Genomic DNA, 22,644 nt, shown 5'->3' with positions numbered 1-22,644 from the left:
CAATTGGTCATAAATATTTGACAAATGCCCCAAATGTGGTCATATGAATGATGTGATGTTTTACGAAGGCCAGACATGTTTTGCAGGCTGTACAGCACTTTTCTGATGCTGCTGTTAACTTTGGTCATTAAACGACAAGTTCTAAGATGAGGACTACCTGTAACACTTCCTTGTTACATCTATAGGCCACTTCACTCTGGCAGGTTTACTGATGCAAACTACTTCCTACATTTAAGCAATATAAACCTTATTACAAATTAAATTATTGTTTACAATTTTATTGAGAAAAATACAAAGTATTATCCATGCAATTATTTTAAATATAAAAAAATCCACACTGCTATGCGCCAATGCCATTAAAATATTTAAATATTTCCATATAAAACAATGGAGGTTGAATCAAAATATTCTCTATTTCATGGAGGCCAAAAATCTGGGATCCAAACCTTATATTCATTTGTATCACTAATTTTATTTATATTACCTACAACAATGCAATTAAGATTGTATTTCATATCCAAGAGGATCAAGACCTTGATCCAGAAGCATGAGGGAAGATTCTCTCAACTTCTGTAAGAGCTTCTGGAGTTCCTCCTTGGAAAATATCTGTAGGATAGGAAATACAAATGAAAGCAAATCACAATCTGAGATAAAATATCCAATCTTCTTTACCTGGAAAGCTAGTGACCAAAGAGAAAACTATTTTAATGAAGTACTCATTCTGCTTCTTAATTCTCTGGATTCTGTAACAACCAGCATGGTAATTCATTTTTGTAGTTAGTCTACAAATATCCTAATTATTCCAGTGCTTAATTATATTTAATATTTTATTAAAAATTGGGAAAGCTAGCTTATTCATACTTTTTAATAGTTTGACTCTGATCTTTGGAATTTTCTATGCAATACCATGGACAGTGAAATTAAAGAAATGCAAACTACAGCACTTTAGAGACAAGCAGAGCATTAAAAAACAATTCAAAGAGTATATTACCATATAGAGTTTGTGCCTATCTGAAGCAATCAAGTCAGCAAGTCTTAAGTCTTCCTGATACTGTCCAGTGCTATACAGAACTGTATGAAGGAGGAAGCACAACACTGGCAAGCAGAGTTTTCGCAGCATGATCATTTGATGAGAACGCTCAGGATCATCTTCAGCATCCTTGATTAAAAAGTATAGACATGGATTAAGCCAAAATCCTCTATACCATCTTAACTCTTTCTACTCCAACCTTTGAAAACTCACACACTCTCAAATAGAGAAAAAATGAGTAAATGTTAAGTTGTGCAATTCTTCCAATTCTAACCCACAAAAACTAATCTGGCTACAGGACTATTAAATTTGGCCCTTCACTATAGTTTAAGATAGTAGTTTAATTTTAAACCAGAGCATATGTGATCTTGCCATGTCATTTCTGTTTAAGCGTAGGCACTATTTACATGGTTAGTTTGTGTAATAATGTACTTATGATTACTTATAATCTAAGAGTCAGTCCAGAAGAAGTGAACTCTGAACACTACATAGTAGTGTTCTAGTGGGAAAAATGCAGCTATTCCATTATCTTTTATTCTATTATTATGTAGGACTAGCATTAAATGTGCATTTTGACATCAACCAACCTCTCTGACATCAACCATCCATCCTCCATCAATAAACAATAAGACATTATACATTTTTTCTTTTACATCAGCTGTAAGAGCATCTAAAAGACCTTTCCAGATGCCATAATCTACCTGAAAAAAGATAACAAGAAAAAAAGATGTGAGACAACACAGCACACACAAAGAAGTTAAAATCCTAATATAAATTTCTGGCTATGGCTGCCCTGAAATATAATGATAAGTTATTCACACTTTATCCATATGGATAAGATATTTAGGAGTACGATTTATATTTCAATATATTATGAAGAAGTCATTTTTTCATATATATTTACCTCATATTTCTTCTCTTTAAGTTCATGGGCAACTTTTTCTGTGAAACTTGCTTGTGAAAGCTGACCTGGCTTCTGTGGAACTGAATTCATGTGTTTAAACCACTCATTAAAAGCTTCATGGGCTTCCTAAATTTAGTTGGAAGTATATAGTTATTATCAAATACATAAAACTAGAAATATGTAGGTTATATGTTTATGAATTATCTGACATCTGTCCTTGAATATATTTAAACAAATATTTTGAACATTAGTTCAGAGATCCTTTATTCCCTCTTCCTCATTAGTTGATAAGAATAGAGAGCTAAGCCTATCTAACTCAGTTCAACTTATTTAAAAGAAAAACAAAACTATCTCAATTTGGCTAAATCTGAAATAAGATTCAATCTCAGAATGCAATAAGATTTTACTACTGTCTCTGACCTCTGGATTAGCTTGTTTATTAAAATAAGCTATACGTTTGAACAGTGTATATGTTTCACAGCTAACATTAGAGCACTGACATATTTTTGGAATTAGGAACAGGTTGTCCTCTTTGGAACTTAGTCCCATTCTTACCAGGTATGCTCTAATACATAAATGCTCTCTAATAGCATTGTCATCTTCAGCCGGAAGTGGACTCTCCATTCCTTGTTCTTCCCACTGATTGTATATTTCAGCTATAGAGTCTTGTGGAATCTTTATGAATACTTCTGTAGCTGCTTCATGCTTCTTACATGCTATAAAATATTATTTAAGAACATAAGTTGCTTTCAGATTCAATATGCCTTTATCTATTTATTTATTTATTTCAAAATCATGGATAATAGTGCAGTACCCAAGAATTTCCTCATTATAGCATTGCTTTGCTTAAGTGCTTCAGCTCTCTGAGCAGGATCAAATACTAGCCAGTCAATCACATCAATCTTCAAGCGATCATCCTGGGGGAAAAATCCTGTGTTAATATTTAGGGTAATCAAATGTACCAAATTAGCTTTTAAGGCTAGAAAAGGGATTTGCTAAGACACTGGTTACAATGTAGAGATTTTAACTATCTATTGGAGATCACAAGTATCTGACATATTTAGACTTAATTACAATTTATATTAAATGATATATTTGAGTTTTCAGCATTTCAAGAACAGCATATAACTGTAGAATCAGGATTGCTATTTTGAGCATTCAAAGTATTTAACAGAAGTACTTGCCAATGGATTGGAACACAGACATGCAAAGCACTCCAATTATAATGAATTATTATTGCAATTTCAACTTTTGCAATTATGTTTATTGACCAGAAGCTGTTGGAAGTAACGTAAAACAAAGTGGCTATGCATACAAATTCATATAGGAACAGCTTCTGCAGCTGATAAAAGTAGGCAGAATATGCTGGTTAGTATTAGAGACAGAGCATATGAAGTACCACCACTCACCTCTGTTGTGCCTGTCTCTACTGCAAGATCATGGTGGAAGAACTCACTAGTGTCTTTTTTGCAAATATTTTCAACCACTGTTTTTGTTATAGTAGCAATGTCCAAACCTATTTTGAAAAAAAAAAAAAGAACAAGGATTATATACCAAGAGAAGAAGGTATTTATAACATCTGTATGGATAAGGAATGGCATTAAACAGAAACACTGAAACTGATTGAGTAGTTTTCTATGAGGTAAAACTAAAATAACTTTAAATGGAAATATTGTCTTTACTTCATTTACACTGGTAATTTCTTGGAGGCAAAATTTTACTGCAGATCTTTTAACCAGGTAGGCATTATGGCACATTAAATAATATAAAAATCTTATCCGTTATTAATATTTCAAGCTATGACCAGCTGAATTGTGCATACTCTGTTTAGAAAAATTGTAATCATACCCATTCATTTACAAATAGCTGCCAACCAGGGAAAGAGTTAAATGTTCCCTAAGAATATGTCCAATTGACCACATTTTTTTCTAACCTGCTTCCTTGGCAAGCTCCAGGCAATGGTGCCTTTGTTCAGTGTCTATGACATCCTCCAAGAATGCAGCATACTGAGCAACAGCTACATCTTGAGGCAGGTGGCTGACGTAAAATGCTATGAGATCAGTGTGCTTCTCACACATTAACCACTGGAACAGAAAACAAATGGTATTTTGGGAGACAATATAAATATTACTATAATATCTAAATATAAAATATAATGGTATAACAACACAATACAGACACATATGCATGTGTATTTACACTTACTTGAAAGGGAGAGTGAACAGCAACGCATCAGTATACCTGTGCCTTTATAATCTAATAATGCCTTCTTTCAACTAATTTGATATCCTCTATATCAGTGGTTCTCAACCTGTGGGTCATGACCCCTTTGGGGGGTCGAATGACCCTTTCACAGGGGTCGCCTAAGACCATCGCAAAACACATATTTTCAGTGGTCTTAGGAACCGAGCCATAATTTTATGGTTGGGGGTCACCACAGCATGAGGAACTATATTAAAGGGTCATGGCATTAGGAAGGTTAAGAACCACTGCTCTATATGTAAAAAGGGTCATAAATGTACAATTATGCAAATAGAGTAACATCTTTGCTCTTTATTGCTTCCATTTGTGCAAGTAATGAAATAATTTACCTGAATGTAGGCCTTTAAGACATCAATTGATACTTCCTCCTATATGGGAAAACAAAAGTTTTAATAAAATTGCCTAATTATTTTAAGGTATAAGGTTAACCTTAATATATTATAACAATATGTAATTAACACTAAAACTGTCTTGCTACCTTTTTAATGGATCTGAATGTACTTTTTGCAACCAGTTCTCATATTTTAAGATACATCATTGGGACAGGAATGGTAACTTTTCATGCTCATATTTAACACATAGAAAGTTTTGTTTGTTAGCTGTGATACTCTAGTTCTAATTATTTTGCTAATTTATATACTTATTTAAGCTGAATAAATAAATGCATTTACTTTGGTTTGAAGCCCCAAAGTACGGAAAAATAGAATGAGATGAGTCATGAATCGAAGCAGATGCCCAGGGAGCATGTTTCTGCCTTTGGAAAGCCATTTGTAAAATTCTTCCATAAGACCTGAAAAATAAAAGCAAAAAATATAAAATAATTACAACTGTTTATCACAGAACTAAAGAAGCTATGTTTCCCCCACTAGCTCCTCTATTCCTCCGGGATACATCCCACAGTATTCTCAGCCAAGTTTATATTTGAAGAACAGGAACACTTTTTTTAAAAAAAGCAGCAGGCTGAACCCCTCTGCATGTTTATTTTCCCTGTACCTTAATTAAGCAGTTAAATAAAGATGCTTGTGATTGGCACTTTAAAGTATGCAAAACTAATTTTAATTTTTAAAAAATCTTATGGGCACCCAGGATGTCTGGAAGCACCACGTTACATATCTTTGCTGTAATGTTTCAAAAGGCAAGACAGTTACAAGTATCTTTTTTATGTATCAATTGCATCCCACCCACCATAAACATTTTATAGACTTTTCTTTCTCACCCATTTTTTTCTGAAGAGAACAAGTAACTAAATTCTTAAAGCCTTGTAAGTATGGCTACTCTATAACAGCATTACTAAAAACACAGCAAACAGAGGAATGAAAAAGACCTAGTGTAAAACTTACCATCCACATCTCCTAGGATAACAAACTTTTGAATCATATGATAGTGCTCTTGATTCTCTTCCAAAACTCTCTGAAAAACAATTTATGTATTTATTAAGTCATAACACATAATCATAGAAAATTATTTGTAATCAGGATATTTAGGCATCTTTGAAAAAGATTATTTTGCAGCATACTTACGCTGAAGGATAATATTTCTGTGCAGTTATAAGGTACATTTACTGGCTGATTCATTTTCCATTATAAATTCATCAGGTGATTTACTTGTTCTGATTTAATGATGTGTAAAAATCTATCTGTATGATCAAATGCGATGTGCAAGCTTACTCAACACACAGTTTAAATATCCTGGTTTAAAAATATATGTGAACACATCCATTGCATAAATGATAATAGATAAAGTTCTGGTCACTGCATCGGATTTTTTTAAAAATTAGTTTTATCTTTTTGACTAATAAAACTGCAATTTCAGATTAAGACTAGGGCAATCCAATGTGTTTATTCATAGTATGCCCAAAGTCTTTTTCCCAAGTAAATGAATACATCATTACAACTTTTATCTGGAGATAATACATATAATACATATAAGAGTAGGCTATGACTTACTCCTTTAATTTTGAAAAAGCCTCAGATTTACCTTTTTGTCTGTTGCTTGAAGTTCTTCAAATACTTTTTCTAAAGTCCAGCTTTAGAAAATGAAGAAAAATAAAAAATGAAGAAAAATATGAGCAAGAAAAATGGCAGTTAGCATTTCCTTCAAAACTTCATAGCAGCTCTTAAACAAACAAAAAATAACTCACTTTGTTTCCAAATATTCTCTGGGGAGTTCTTCCTTCTCCTCTGTATTCATCACAGATGAACGAATTTCCTGTTCAACAAGTGTGTCTACCATGACCCTGAAGTATGCCCAAACCGCATCTTCCCAGGTATCGCAAACTGGAAGAAGCTTTAAAGTCACAAAACAAACAAAACCCCAACAAATTAAAATTTTGCAGAAAGTACTGTATATTAAAACAACCCTAGCTAGCCCTACTTTAGCTATGAATTACTGACAAACACAGTGATAATGAATTGCAGCAAATTTTGATTTTAATATTTCTTTCCCAAAAGCATGACTAGAGGGAAGCACCTGCAAATTCTTGCCAACTACAGTTAATATTAGTTACAATCAACTTGTTCTTAAAGATTCTTCTCAAAAGACAGTACATACACATACAAGTAGCCCTTGACTTACGACAGGTTGCTTACTGACCATCTGAAGTTATGACAGATTCCCCAAAAACTACTTGTGGCCTGGTTTCAAACTTATGATGGTTGAAGTAACCCCACAGTCATTCACTGTTATAACTGACTGCAAGGATGTTGCGGTACTCACCCACCCACCCACCCCATCCCATCCCGCTGGCTCTCTACAGCCACTCATCCACCCAATAGAGATCAGATGGCCACAGTGAACACAAATCAGCTTCAACTTGCAAGCCACCAGCCTCTTTCCCATCCAGCAAGGAAGGGGAGGTCAGGGCATTTGGAATTTGCAAGCCTCCAGTGAACAAGGGGAGATCCCACCCAAGGACTTGCAGAATTCAAGCCTGTTCCAGGGCACCAGCAACACCCAACTTGCCTTTCTGTTTTTTTTAGCTTTTGATAGAGGTACCCAGGACTAGTTTCTTACAAAGAAAGCAAACTCCCATTTTGCAACAGGTTCTATTCTTGCAATACTATCGAATTATTATTTTTTAAAGGAGGCTCCATTTTTCTGTACAGTTTATGGGGGCGTGAGTAGCCTTGGGAGGCCTAGAGCAGGCAATCCTGAGCCTGTGTAGGCTTCTCAGGCCTCCCCATCCCCAAGGCACCCTCTGCTTTGTTAAATGACTCTCCCGTTCATTTAATATTTTCATCAGAGAGAGCAAGGACTGGGGTCCTTAAGTGAGGAGGTTTTGTGTGTCATGACATGCAACTGCAATGGTCAGGCTCATCTCAAGGACTGCTTATATGGGCTTGCTTGTAAGCTTCAGAAGCTACAACTATGCTACTTTTTATTTGCAGAATCTCTGGCTTGCAATTACATTATATGCCTCAGAATGATAGCAAAGTGTTCAACATTTCCAACAGTTACTGAAAAAACACCATGTCATACCTGTTTGAGATTCCCACTAAGTGCTGCATAGATTGCTCTCTCATACTTGTCAAACTGTTCCTAAAAATATTCAATTCAGAAATATTTTGTTTGATGCTATTATATTTAAGAAATGTAATATATATTATTACTAAAGCATGACATTTAGGCACATCTGAAGCAATCAAAACAACAAAATAGCATAAGCCATTTCTGCAGATAAGACAGCGTAAGAGGATGCATTTGTCCTGCCCAAATATGAAACCTCTAAGATTGGGGCTTGCATGAAAAAAATGAAGCAAGTCCAAGTAAAGACTGAAATTCAAGGCAATATGCCTAAGTTCTATTCCACCCATTTGTCTTGTGAAAACTTACATGGTTAAACAATTATTCTGCCAATGCCAATAGAGTGAATTAACATTGTACTGATATTAAAGACAATGGAGCTGATGCTCAGGCTGATGCTAATTAGTTAAATATTATGAAACCCCAATGCATTAGGGTTCATCTAGTCATCAGATTCCCCCAAAATGGAGAGAACTACCAATCTCTAAGAAAAGTTGCATATTCCTATGTGCTCTGCCATCACCTGCTCCCCATCCTAGGAAATCATGAATAATAAACCATACAATTCCAACTTTATTAAGATTATATTTAATTTTGCAATATCTTATTCAGAGTTACAGGAGCTGCATACAACTGGAGAAAAATGATTGGGAGAAGATGCTCTACAACAGGGGTGTCAAACTCATGGCGTCATGTTGTTGTCATATCACAACTTTTTTCCTTCGCTAAAACGGGTGGGGGCGGCCAGTGAGTGAGACATCTGGTCCATGGGCCGTGAGTTTGACACCCCTACTCTACAGGAGGAGAGCATACAATATTTAGTTAATAGAATGTTTGAATCCTGGGATGGGATGTTCCAAGTTTTGCAGAAGGCATGCTAAAAATACTCTTACATTCGCATGATTATAAAAGTCATACTGATAATATGCTTATACTGCTACTGGCAATATTAGAAGTGAATAGAAGATTTGTAAGTTTCTTACCTTTTCTGCAAGTCGCCAGCAACTGATTTTCCAAATGCATCTGTATGGGTTTCCTTCTACTGGCTCTAGCTCTTGCCCTACTTGTAAGACATAATTTTATGAAGTGGTGTAGCATGAAGCAGGCATAAGAAGGAGCACATTCTGAAAAAGCAAGTTGTCTCCACCATGGAAAAATTCATGTCATTTCGTATAAGCAAGCTCTGGGACTATACAGCTTTAATAGTTGTCTAGTCAAATCATTTCAGTTTTTGCACTGAGATCTCTCTACTCATAGAACATTTAATTTAACAGGTAAGCTTGTAGTATGATTAAATCATAATCTATGGTTACATCGAAATTCTTGGTTAAATGAGCCTTTTAAATCAAGGTAGAAGCCCACCTCTTAATTTTTTATTCTTTAAAATCACAGACTTTCATTTGGAATGCAGTAACAAACTAAGGTTTCATCAAACTAGGAAAGTGTTCTCTAAATTAAATGTAAAAGGAAGGGAGGGAACTAGAAGGTATACAACTAATTATGGATCCTTCAAATTGTTACTGAGTTATTAAATTTGAAATAGGCAACTGGAAATTGTGATAAATCTTCAAGAAACATTGCAAATAAGAAATCTGGACCCTTTATATCAAATTCAGAGATAAGGATAGATTGACTCTTATTTCTATTTCAATTAAGGACTTAACTTTATATTTAGTAACAATATTTTATGAATATGTAACTTTGAATGAACTGAAATAAATAATTTTTCTTTTCCAAGTAGACAGTTATAGAAAACAGCTAAGGGCAAATACGTTAAAATAAAGAGTGTTTCTTTGTTCTATATGTGCTTATTATGTCACTTTTCATTTCAGTACCTCCATTCATGTTAGGATCATGATACAGTTTCCATCCTTCAAGTGTTGCAGCTCTCCACGCCTGGCCACACCTTTTGCAGAGTCTTTGAGCCTATAAAAGAATCCAGGAGAGAGAAAGATAATTTTTGCTAGAAATCTAGTTAATCTGTACTAAAATAGAATAGTAGAAACTGTTAAAAAACTTTTTTGAACATTTACTCTAAAATTATAACGGTGAACATCTACTCAATCAAAAATACAAGTCTTATTATTCAAAGTTCCACTCAATGCACCAAGCAGAGATTCAAACCTGACAGTTTATTCCAAGCTTTTTATGTAATTAATGATCAAAATATTATGTGATTTTTTTCCTAGCTGCTTAAGGAATTGAATGTTGTTAATTTTTATATATTTATTTATTAAATTTCGATGCCATCCATTTCTCTTACAAGATGACTCTGGGTGGCTTACAAATGAGTTAATATGGTTAAGCAACAAAATATTTTTATTACTTTACGGATACTGTTTATGACATAAATGCACAACTCCACTGAATAATGCTAGTTCAGCAGGGTAACTATGATTCTATAGCTATTTGCATAACTTTGTATTTGAGCCAATTTTATATTTCTGTATGAGTTTTTAAAATTTTTATTCCACCTTTATTATTTTTATAAACAATTCAAAGTGGACATACTTAATATTCCTTCCTCCTCCCATTTTCCCCACAATAACATCCTATGACATGGGTTGGGCTGAGAGAGAGTGATTGGAGCAAAGCTATCAGCAAAGCTATCATGCCTAAGGCAGGACTATAATTCACAGTCTCCTGGTTTCCAGCCTGGTCTTTAATCATTACACCCAATTGGCTTCCACTGGCTTACCTCATCTGTCATTCCTGCTCTAATGAGAGTAAAAAGGAACTTGAGCAATCGTGCATCATCTTCACGATCTAAATCGTCAAGTGGCATTTTCTGCCTTACTGGAGCATCTGGGTCCTAAATATAGAAATCAAACAGAGTCTTCTATATACAGATTTTAAGGTAAAGTAACAGTAGGCAATTCTGTACAGTAATATTTTCTGGATGACCTTACAATTCTATTCTTTAAGAAATTAGACAAGATATTTAAAAACCTTTTCCTCAATTTACTTATTACAATGCCTGCTTCTAAATTCTCTAAAATTACCAGTACTCATGTATGAATATTCAGTTGTATCACTACTTTCTTTTTAAGCCTTCTCTATCCTAAAATTGTTTTTCCTTTAGAGATAATGCTTAGCCTCTCTCTTTTAAACTTTTTAAAAGGTATTCAGGAAAAAGCTTGACATATTTCTAAGGATTCTCCTCAAATACAAATTATTATTCAATTAATATTTAAATACTAGTTACGACATTTGTTAATGGAGCATAATATTCACAAACATTTATTTAAAGGTAACTGATTTCTTTAATATATATATCTATGACTAAGTTTTAGTTATAAAATCTTCAGATCCTATTGTTTCCTTATTATTATTAGTTGCTCCAATTAACTATTTTTTTTCTAACTCAACAATCTTATTCTTTTAAATTAACTTTCTGTCCACCTTCCGTTCTAGCCTATGCTCTAATTTTCCTTTTATTCCCTTATTATATCTGAACACTACTAATACATTTAATTATTCTTCATAATGAGTAATTTGAATGTGTATTAAAGCTGAAAATAAAATATTGTCTATTGTAATGGTACTTTAACAAATTGATTTCTATGTAAGAATGTTTTGTCCATATTTAATTTAGATATATAAGGCCTGGAATTGATATGTTATACTTACTACTTCAGTCACTAATGGACGTAAACTCCCAGTGAACGTATTTAATTGCCATTGTTTCAAAATGTGCAATGTATTCTCCCTAAAAACAACAAAAAACATTTCATCAACAGCATTTACTAAATTAAATATTCTAATGTTGTAGTTATGTAGTGATATATTTCAATAGTTCATCCAAGCATCCAAATGAATGTCAAAATGGCTTTATTATGTCCACTATTCTTAATCTTTATTAAGTGTACTTATTTTCCACAACCTACTTCAATAATTTATGCAATTGAAAATTTCCATGTATATATATTTTAAATAGCAATTGTGGTAATGTCTTTCTCTATATACTGTTCCAACACAGAGATTTATATTGGAGATATACAATATAGCTCCATAAACAAAACAAGGAAACAAAAAGATCAAAACACCTCCTCACCAGCAATCAACATCCAGATGAACACAGATTAACATCAAACCAATAATTAAGATGCAAACAATACTCCAATCAAGGAACTGCCAGCAAGCTAACAGTAAACAGTCCAACCAAAGAACCACCTAGTCCACCCTCACCAATACCGACAGGGTAAGCCACTAGAATATAAACTCAGAGCAAACTCCACTCCCTACTAGCACCAATGATGTTACCTAGTTTGGGTAATGAAATGTCTGCAAGAAAACAGCCAAGTTCAGAGAGCACCAAGGACACCTCATTTCAACCCTGAGCTACAAATATTTTCCTCTATTCCTCAAACTCCTTTTGTTTAGAATGACAAAATCTTCTTAATAAAGCAGACTAAGTTGCTCCAGAGACCCATTAGCTCTCTTTTCATATATCAGAACTCTAATTTCTCACTCAAACATGGTTTATTACTATCCCCTACTTTCTGGCAGTAGCAAATATCTCATACTTCCCCTTATATTGGCAAACAAAATCAACTTATAGGATCCTCCTAGGTCTACATCCTCATATGACATGTAGATCATAGGGTCTGGATAGATGGAAGATTACTTGACTCCAATTATTTCTGCCTTTCCAGTATCTTCCAGCAGAGTGAATGCACTCCAGGTCCCCTTCATTAAATGTTGCAACTTTTAACCTGGGAAACATTCCTTCTCTGTTGTAGCCCTCCCTCTCTGAAATAGCACCCTCCCAAAGATCAAGAATGGGATTCTTTCTCTTGGGTTCCAGAAGACTTTGGAAACTTGGCTTTGGTCCCAGACCAGGGGTTGATGCTTGTTATTTGTTGAATGGCCCATTTTCTTTTGTGGATTTAATTATATTTTATCCTAGCCTGCCTGCTAATTTAATATCTTTAGTTGCTTTTATGTCTTTTTCTTAGTTTTGTGCGCTTCCCAGTCGCCACTGGAACGGGAGTAAATTCCAATAAATTTAAATAAATAACATTACGAGTATATTTATCTATTTAAATAGGAATACATTCAATGTCACTTCAAAACAACATTAACATAGTATCATAAAACATAATTTATGCCAGAACAAAATTTCCAATATATTACTACAATCGTAAATACTGTATATCTAGAGATATTGGTCTCTTTTAGAAATGGCAGAAGCTGTCTTACTTCTGCAATTCCAAGACAATAGATACCTGAAATAAAAGTAAAGTAAGCTTCCTGTAGCTGCTTTTTCTGTAGCAAAGTTAACCCAAAGAGAAGGGAATTGTGATGTATCTCAATAGTGTGAGATGTAATATATGGATTATAAATGCTCATGAATGCTCAATAGTAGGTCAATAACTTACCAGTATACAGACTTTGCATAAAATTCAATATTATCAGAGAAGTCTCCAATTTCATCTTTTGCAATGCTCTCTAACCAGTCTACCACCAACTGAAAATTTAAAAAGAATTACAAAAATCAGATGAGTAATTTATCTTCCACCATACTCCCCCTATAGCAGGGGTGTCCAACCTTGGCAAGTTTAAGCTTAAGTTTAAGTTTAAGCAAAGCTGGCTGAGGAACTCTGGGAGTTGAAGTCCACAAGTCTTAAACTTGCCAAGGTTGGACACCCTGCCCTATAGAATAGTAAAAAAAAAAAAGCTTAAATCCACTTCTTATTCAAAGATAAATTTCATTAGATTTTTTTCCTAAATATGAATTGAAAGGACAGCAACCTATCACAGATCACTTCCTCACACTCATCCATCCATTTCAATCCACATTTATGTTTGGGTTTGCCACCAAAATTCCTGGCTTTGTCAGTGGTTTTTTTCAAAGTCATGGAGTGATGGGAAATGCAATGCTGCTGTTTTCCCTTAGCTGCTTTGACGACACTGACTGTATAAAAACATGGTATTTTTCTGAATAAGTGGTAAGTATTAAGGGCAGAATGGTATAGTGATTTTGTTGCTATCTGCCAGTCCCAGGAAACAGCACTGAGAGAATTTCTGTTATGTTCCATGTCACAAATCTTGTAAAGGCACTCAACATTTCAGGAATTAACCACTTTACCTTATTTTGTCATACCTGGCTTTGTCGCACCAATGAGTCTCTCTGGAATAGATTGTTCACAACAGTCTTTTCACTGGCATTTATAATCTATGGAAAAATAAGTACATTTTCAAATGACTGAAACATTATTCATATAAGATTTTAATATCTTCCATGTTTATTCTGTAGAATCCATCTATCAGAACAATGGTCGTCTATAACAATCAAGACTATTACTCTTATAGCACCTTCCAAATCTGCTTGTGGAGATGAAATTCTGAAGTGCGGATTAGGCAAGAGGGAAGTGAAAGTTCTGTTTCAGAAACAGAAGTATGGAAGAAACAGTACTGCTGGAAGCTACCATTTGTACTTTTGGGCTTTTTAAAGCACCATCTGAAAAAAATTATAGCTGTTTAAATTATTTACTTTTATAGTTTTGCCTATGTTATTAGACAAAGAAAGCAATATTTGGCTAAACAATAATATACTTTAGACTTGTATGTTTTTTTGAAAAACAAAATGACAAAACTTACTGCAAGATCAAACATAGTTTCATCTTCCATAGCAGACTGTATTCTGTCTCTAAATCCAAAAGACAAAGGAAATTATCACATATGATAAACATTAAAACTTATTTACTAAAATATATAGGGATTTTGGAGAAGATGGCAATAGAATGACAGCTCTTTCATGTGCTCTTGACTTTTTATTTATTTGTTTTATCTAGCTTTATTCAAGTAGTCTTAGTCCTTTTTGGTTTCATTCAACACCCACAAACACATACTTCTTACTACAAATTAAACCATATAGGCTAATGTTCATGTGAAATCTAGGTGCAGTTTTCATGAGAACTTTGCAATTCTATTTCTTATATACAGAGAGTGTTGCAGAACTTACATGTATCTTCCATTTTCCCATGTAGTCTTGCTTTTGATGCCTTATTAGTAGTTTGTGCTATGTGTTCCACGGTGGGCTTTAAAACAGTATTGTTGAAACCTCCAAGAAGGTTATTTAATACTTTCTTTCATGTTTTTCAAATTATGTGACACAAAATCTTATTCCTCTACTACATTCTGCATTGAATTATCTATCACCCAATCACCAACATAAATAAATACACTTTAGACTGAAAACATACTTCCTAAGTAATACAGACAGGATTGAACTGCAAATTTATGAATAACATACATTTCCAGAATAATGTTCTTTCTGAGACCGAACAAAATGAGTTTTCTTAGTGTTTCTTATATATTGTTTGTTTACTTCATATAAGAAACATTTTTATTCAAATATGTAACACAAGAAGGTAATACATTGAGGAAAGAGTTAAGTGGCTGTTAGAGAGTTACCTGTAAATTGATGACAAGAGTCTCCATGTTACCATTTCTTGCTTTAGAAGCCACAAAACACTAGCAGTTTTGGAAAATTTCTGTTGTCCAGGAGTTGCTCGACACACTATTTTTTGAAGAATGTTTAGCTGACATTTGAAAAACAATGAAGAGCTATTTTATGTTTCATTTTATTCATTATAATTTATTACATTGTGTAGCATAAGTAACAATTTATCATTTTCCTGTATTTTACATCTTGAGTATGTGATTATATTCCTAAATGGTGGAATGCAAAGAACAGTTTTCAGGCTTGCAGGATAGATTTTAGAGGAAAGTTCCTAGCTTGCACAGAATAGTTACAAACAAGTTCAGACTATAATTGGGCTTTGATTCTATAGGAGTGTATTGGCCAAAGAGACGTACTGTGCTATTCTTATCATTAGCACAGAATGCTATACGTGGTATGAACATTACTAAGACTTAATCTAGTCTGTATCATCTCTATGTTATCAATTACTTTATCTTATTATTTTCACATAATTATGTAAAAGCATTGATTGATCAAACTTTAGATAATACAAACAAGTATCTATAGTCCCATCTAGTTATGATCATAATCTATGGAAAACTCTTGGATTGTCAAAAGTGTAACTGAAGGTCCCAAGAACTGGATATTTCCTCATTTCTACTTTGCAACATAAAGCTCAAAGAAAAAAGAGCGAGCAAGCAAGCTTCCTTTAAAAACAAGCTTACAATCAAAAATCTGATAGGAAAAGTACAGGCAAAGGGGAAGAACGTAGATAATGAAGTTGAAATTATGGTGATGGTAACTTTTCTTTTACACCACATATTACAAGTAACCAGTTCTACGTTTACCCAATGACAACTGGCAAAGTGGTTCTTATGATTACCTACAAAGATTTCTTCCATGTCCTACAACATTTGATGAAGGCCAAACTTACTATGCAAGCTTATTCTAAATAAAACATTTTTGGTTAAGCAAGAAATCACTGAATAACATAATATAATTCTATATACCTGGTTACTGCAAGTATCTTCATATTCATCTATGAGTTCAAAAACAGTATTTGAACTATGCTTTAACAAGGAATGGAGAAAGTCAGGATACATGCTTCGCGCAGCTAAAATCACAGAAAAAATGTGTTCATTACTATGATTTGCTTTATGCAATCATTTCTTGCTATGGGTTTAAATTTAGACATTTAGTCATAATACAGATTGTCCTCAACTTATGACAATTGAGGCTGGTGTCTCTTTTATTAAGTGAAGCAGTCATTAAAAAAGATGCTCATGTGACTGCTTTGCTCAATGACTACAATCCCAACTCTCCCAGTTTCAGTCATTAAATGCACAGGGATACTTTGGGAGAGGTAAGGCCTTGAGTCCCAAGGCCCACTAGCCTGTGGAAACATGTCATGAGCCAGGAGGCTGCGACTGGCTAGAGACCACTGGCATGCAGAAACTTGTCACAAGGGAGGGTAGGGCCCTTTCCCCACTTGGGTCTACTTACTTTACCCTTTTCTACAACTGCTGAAAGAGGCTTTCTAAACTTTAAAACAATCACCTTTGCAAGCTTTCTGGCCAGAAAAAAAGCCTTTCTAGCCTTCAAAATGATCATCTTTGCTAGATTTCACCTTTGCTGGCCAGAAACATCCTCACTTTGCTAGCAAAGAGAAGGCTAGAAACTCTTTTCTGGCCAGAAGGCTAGCAATGGTTTTTTCTTTTCCAAGAAACTGGTGCCGCATTATTATTATTATTATTAATTATTATTAATTATTATTAATTATTATTAATTATTATTATTATTATTATTATTATTATTATTATTATTATTATTATTATAATTATTATAATTATTATAATTATTAATTATTAATTATTTATTTACTATTATTATTAATTATTATTATTAATTATTATTATTATTACTAATCCAAGAGCATATATGAAGTTCCCTTCTGTTCACTGTACATTAAACAACTCATAAAATATGTATTTTATCTTTTTTCATAGGCTCATTAATCAATATTGTTAAACTATTATTCAAATAAAACATGAAGATATTCATCTTACCAGCTTCTCCTGGGTCATCCTCATTTAAGAAGACAGCACTCTTTGTGACATCTTCTGTTGCACTATAATCTAAGTTTGTGAACATGACTGACTGTGGAGGTGTAAGGGCAACTGTCCAGTCACTGTCATCTAACTAAGACACAAAGCATTTTATCAGTATCAAGGCAGATTTGTTTTCTAACTGAAGTCTATTTTAAGATACACTGATGATAATAGTACACCATATTCCCAATTACAAGTTGGACAAATGTGAGGTAGCCATTAGCTTTCATAAAAATGATTTTTAGCAGAGCATTAAAATATATTTTACTTACATTCAGAACAACCTAAATGGCCATTATGAGGTTAGAATTACATCCCTCTTATCCATGTAGTAAAATGTAATCTAAAAATTCATTTTATTAGCTGCAAAAACTTTATTTCAATCAATATAAATGTACCATTATTTCTAAAGGGGTTATGTATCAAGACAAGGTTTGTGAAAAAAATATAAGATAAATCAATCAATTAATAAAGCAAGGGTAATACAGCTTCCAAAATAGTAAAGAGAGAATACCAACTCTCTTCCCATCAAGCCAGACTGACATGATTTTGTAGCTTTCAAAATGACAGAAGGAAATAAATTCATTCATTCATTCAATTTTTATGGCCTCCACTTCAAATAAGTGCTATGGGTGGTGACCAATCAGAAAATCAATTAAAACAAATACAAACAGAATATAAAAATTATATAGCAACTGACAAAATCACAACCCTGTATGTTAACATAATCAGGAAGCTGGGCGTTTCACACACTTGAAATCCTATGCATGGTCACATAACCAGTCTTCAAGGCCTTATGAAAAGCCAACAGAGTCAGGGCCACTGAAAAGACAGGTACTTGGCAGAGAAGACACATCTCCTGGTCCCACTAGTGACATTCCTTGCCTGACAGGACCCTCAACATGCATATCCTGCCAGACCAAACTGGATGGTTAGAAACAAGTGGGAGAAGACAGTCTCTTAGGTAACTGAGTTCCAAACCACAAAGGCCTTTAAAGATGATATAAACAGCACCTTGAATTTCATCCAGAAACACACTGGCAACCAATGCATGAAATAGTGATCTTACATAAGATGTTGTATAACTGACACAATTTACTACCGTGCAGCTTCCTTTTGGTCCAGTTAAAGCTTCTGGATGCTTTTTAAGGGCAGCCCCATGTATAATATATTGCAGGAATCCAGATGGGCGGTCACAAGGCATGAGTGACTGTAAGCAGATACTTTCCTTTCATAGAAATATACTTACTACAGAAACTAGAGCCATCCTATCTGGGCTGAAGAAATTCAGACAACCAGGAGACAACAGCAAAGCCTACTGATGGCCTGGATTTTGTAGTCAATACAGAATAGTCAAGGGAATACACTATAGTAACCAATCATAGTTCTCTATGTCATAACCACCTAATGGGGAAGGGAGGGGCTTTCCTGAATACTTTCAACCTCTTTAAATCCCAGACAAATACTGCAGCACAATTCATAAAACCCATAATAACTACAGTGGTAACTGTTATTTCTTTACTTACCGACCAAATAACTCATTCATAAAAACTACAAAATATTCTTACACCGCTATCTTACATTGAGGAATAGTTAAGATCCAACAAGTTCTTACAAGGCTTTTCATATTAACTTACTGAAATTTAAAGACACATTTGAAAGGGAAAATCCTCCAATGTTGCCAGGGCTCAATATACACCTTAGCCAGAAAACATCGCTTGGAGAAAAGAATGTAGTGAATGTCTTACTTGGATGAAATAAAAAACAGGTGTCACAAACAGATTGGTTTTGAAGGTAGGACACAGTGCACAACTTATTGCAGGTCCCATTTGTACTATTTTTTCTCTTAGAATTATATACCAGCTATCTTTCCAAAACCACTTACAGAAGAAGATTAAAAGAAAGACTCATACTCTGCTACCTTATCCATATCTCCTTGAACATGTTAAGCGCAGCTGGATGAATTTCTGAGATTTTGTGATAATAATGGATTATCACAAAGTAATAAGTAGGGGGTTCAACTGTCTTATGCACTACAGTCTGTTCATTTCTTTTTAGTATGCGCTTACCACAGACAAATTACCAAGGTGCCCAGGAATCTTCACAAAGTAAGGCGATTTTCTCTCTGTGCCTAGGTTGGTAGATATATTTGACTGCTTTGGGGCACTTCGACTCCGTGGAGTAACTGGAAAAAAATGTTATTGATTTTTTACTCTGAAAAACAGATACTCTTGTATTTAAAACTTAATTTTATTTAGAAAAATGAATTTTGGATGACAAGTAGAATACAGGAAATTTAAAGGACTCTTTTATTAAAGGACATTTACTATATGCTAGCTGTCATTTTTAATACATATAAGTAGACATTAAATAAAAAGAATCTTACCAGATTGAGAAAACAGCCCTGGCATCCTAGGAACTGCTAATCCTCTTGTAGACATGTCACTTAAACTGTCATCTAGGGCAGCCAAGACTAAGAAAGGAAGCTAAGCTAAGAAAATGCATATCAGATTTTGCCTCATCGTATAGAAAGTTCTTCTATCAAAATTTGGTAAATTTCATCAGGTACTGCAAATGCCATTTTTTCCTAGTTGATTAGCTACTGACAACCAAGCTATGATGCTATGCACAAAATTTATTTTTTAAATAAAAACCTTGTCTTATTCCATTAACTGAGAATAGGGATAACCTAATCATTAATGGCAGAGAAAAATCAAATCCAAGTGTTCACATTTTACCTAATGCCACAGTCAAGAAAGCCACATTATAATTAGTGCAGTAAAACAATAGGCATTATATGATTTTTTTTCCATTACAAATTGTGCATGGTAGTTTGTGTATTAGATTAAATTAGTAAGAAATTTTTGCCATCTAATTCATTTTAAAATGCAATCCAAACAAGGAGGAACATTGAAAAAATTTAAAAATTAAAACCACATGGAACGTTGCATCTATTTTTATTACAAGTGAGTGTATTTTTTTCTTTTTAAGAAAAAGACACTATTTGTGCAGCACACAAAAACAGGGGAATCTCTCAAATTACATCATTTATGGGATACAAGTTATATGTTAACTACTACAATAAAGGATACTAGAAACTTTTTTTTGAGTATTTTGCTTTTGAACTGGCTGAATCATTTCTTGTGAAGACGTATTCTGAAAATCATTCCTGAAAAGATAAGAATGAAAATTATTTTGCCTTCACAGACATAGGATGGATAGCTTTGCCTTCTTTTGATTGAAAAAAAAATATTTGGGAAATTTAGACTTAAAATATATTCCTCAGCAAGTCTTTTCTTCTTCATGCACACAGTTTTTCACGATCAATCACATGTCCATGTGAAGATTTATACAGACAATGAGGGGTGAGAGTCATATTCTGTTAAATCCAGTTTCTGAGTTATGCATATGTATACATATGCGCATACACACACACACACACACACACACACACCGCTCTCTTCAGGGCTATAGTTTTGAACTGGAAAAGAGTGAAAAAAAGCATAATCATCATCAATTTGATGAAATAATCTCTGAATAGGTTTTAATCATTTATCTTTTTTATTTGAAAACAGTAAAATATATATAATTACTATAGAGTGACGTTTTTCTTTAAAAAATAAATTATTAATTAGAGTTACGTTTTCTTAGGTTAAAAATATTAATTATTCTTAGAACTCTGCCAAAGTGCAAACATGATCTAGCAAATGTGAAATTCCACGGAAGGCACTTTAACCAGACAAAAGCCCCACTTCTGACCAATTATCAAAGAGCAAGGCATCTAAAAAATAGCTTCAAGATGACAATTCTAGCAGAATTATTTTTTTTTAAATTTTTCTTATATGTATCAATGTATTCATAACTATGTTTTTACTTATACCTATTATCTTGTAAGCAATTGACAAACCAAATAAATAAATAAAAGAATGATGTGGGAGGAGGTCCGGCACTTTTGGTGATTATGCCATATATATTTTTGGGCTGAGGGGGAACACTTCCATTTCCCGTTTTTTATAAAACCTGGAGCTAGACATGCCACTCAGGCCACTAAAAGTATGCCATTAATTGAGAATAAAAACTAGTCCCTTTGAGGTTAATATAAAAAGGTAAAACCCTTTTTACAAGTGTTTGAAATAATAAAAACCCAGTAATAACAATAACAAATCTGCCTAGGGCCAAATAGCTCACCGGTCCATTTCCACATTTGAGGCCAGCGCGCCACCGCCAAGTCGATACTTGAGAGTTCCCGCTTCCGGAAGTTAGGTAACGAAGCACCCTTTGGAGGGAAGGGGTGGAGTTGGAGCCGCCGTCTTCGGTCCTGGGCTAACCGGCCGGTGAAAACCCCGTTTATTTATTTATTTCCAACGTTAGCTGTAGTTCCCAGAATGCTAATATGCTTCCGGTTTGCAGGATGGAAAAGAAATCTATAAATCCGTTATCTGCCTTGAGAAAGGCACGTTAATCGAGCTCTTGTCCTCAGTTCAGCAAGTTGGACGCCCTCTACCGCTTTGGAGGATTACATCCCCATCTCTGAACATCGATGGGGTCGACCTGCCTTGTTTCCTGCTGCTGCAATAGGCGATAATTTGGCGCCCGCTAGATTTGAACTGTTTGGGGGAACATCCCTCGGAGACCGAAACGATGGGTTATCTCTGGAGTGTGTGTGCAGATAGATTCTTTGTTATATTTGGAAAATGTACTGTGAGAGAGTGGGTTTTATCTGCAGTAGCCTGGATTAAATATTCTGCCGTTATTATTTTTATAAATAACTCAAGACTGCGAACATATAGCTAATATTCTTCCTCCTCATTTCCCCCAAACCACAACCCTATGAGGTGGATTGGGATGAAAGAGAGTGACTGGATCAAAGTCACCCAGCTGGCTTTCATAGACCTGGTATTTTCATCACTAAACCAAACTGGTTTTTTATTCAGAAAGTAATTTTTCTAGCAATCAGATTTGGCTGAAAATATCCAGCTGATAGGATAACATATCATAGTAATATCACACTACTAACCAGAGCATACAAAACATTTGCTAGACCAATACTGAATACAGTTCATCAGTCTGGAACCCACATTACGTATCTGATATTAGCACAATTGAGAAAGTCCAGAAATATTTCACAAGAAGAGTTCTCCACTCCTCTACTCGTTGTAGAATACCTTATGCCACCAGACTTGAAATTCTAGAACTAGAAAACCTTGAATTACGCCGTCTTCAACTGATTTAAGCATGGTATATAAAATCATACATTGCAATGTCCTACCTGTCAATGAATACTTCAGCTTCAACCATAACAACACAAGAGCACACAATAGATACAAACTCAAAGTTAACCGCACCAAACTTGATTGCAGGAAATACGACTTCAGCAATAGAGTGGTCA

General features: G+C 34.2%; 1 protein-coding gene across 3 annotated transcripts; it reads right to left on the bottom strand.

Annotated features, from left to right (window-relative positions):
• Nucleotides 1-262: 262 nt before the first annotated feature.
• On the bottom strand, nucleotides 263-21,665 carry NUP107 (nucleoporin 107). Of its 3 annotated transcripts, none has more exons than XM_026667752.2 (28): nucleotides 21,444-21,665; nucleotides 20,348-20,424; nucleotides 19,642-19,728; nucleotides 19,325-19,440; nucleotides 17,214-17,346; nucleotides 16,158-16,261; nucleotides 15,138-15,265; nucleotides 14,322-14,370; nucleotides 13,825-13,896; nucleotides 13,100-13,188; nucleotides 11,349-11,427; nucleotides 10,417-10,530; nucleotides 9,554-9,644; nucleotides 8,702-8,778; nucleotides 7,674-7,733; nucleotides 6,337-6,482; nucleotides 6,174-6,222; nucleotides 5,537-5,606; nucleotides 4,868-4,986; nucleotides 4,526-4,564; nucleotides 3,868-4,018; nucleotides 3,344-3,450; nucleotides 2,749-2,851; nucleotides 2,490-2,650; nucleotides 1,935-2,060; nucleotides 1,618-1,731; nucleotides 992-1,159; nucleotides 263-606 (listed from the first exon to the last, which is right to left on the bottom strand). In XM_026667752.2, the coding sequence occupies exons 1-28, from the start codon at nucleotides 21,449-21,451 to the stop codon at nucleotides 499-501; spliced, it is 2,745 nt and encodes a 914-aa protein (XP_026523537.1). In that variant the 5' UTR covers nucleotides 21,452-21,665; the 3' UTR covers nucleotides 263-498. The 3 variants fall into 3 exon arrangements, with proteins under 3 accessions (XP_026523537.1, XP_087824099.1, XP_087824100.1); XM_087967973.1 differs by having other exon boundaries at nucleotides 8,702-8,781; nucleotides 21,444-21,663; XM_087967974.1 differs by having other exon boundaries at nucleotides 8,702-8,781; nucleotides 19,642-19,722; nucleotides 21,444-21,645.
• Nucleotides 21,666-22,644: the final 979 nt, after the last annotated feature.

The sequence above is a fragment of the Notechis scutatus genome, chromosome 6 (genome assembly GCF_049901735.1).
Source record: "Notechis scutatus isolate UNSWTSFEM ecotype Mainland chromosome 6, rNotScu1.2, whole genome shotgun sequence".
Taxonomy (NCBI): Eukaryota; Metazoa; Chordata; class Lepidosauria; order Squamata; family Elapidae; genus Notechis; species Notechis scutatus.
Note: the sequence above shows the minus strand (reverse complement) of the source record. Positions and strands in the feature narration are given on the sequence as shown.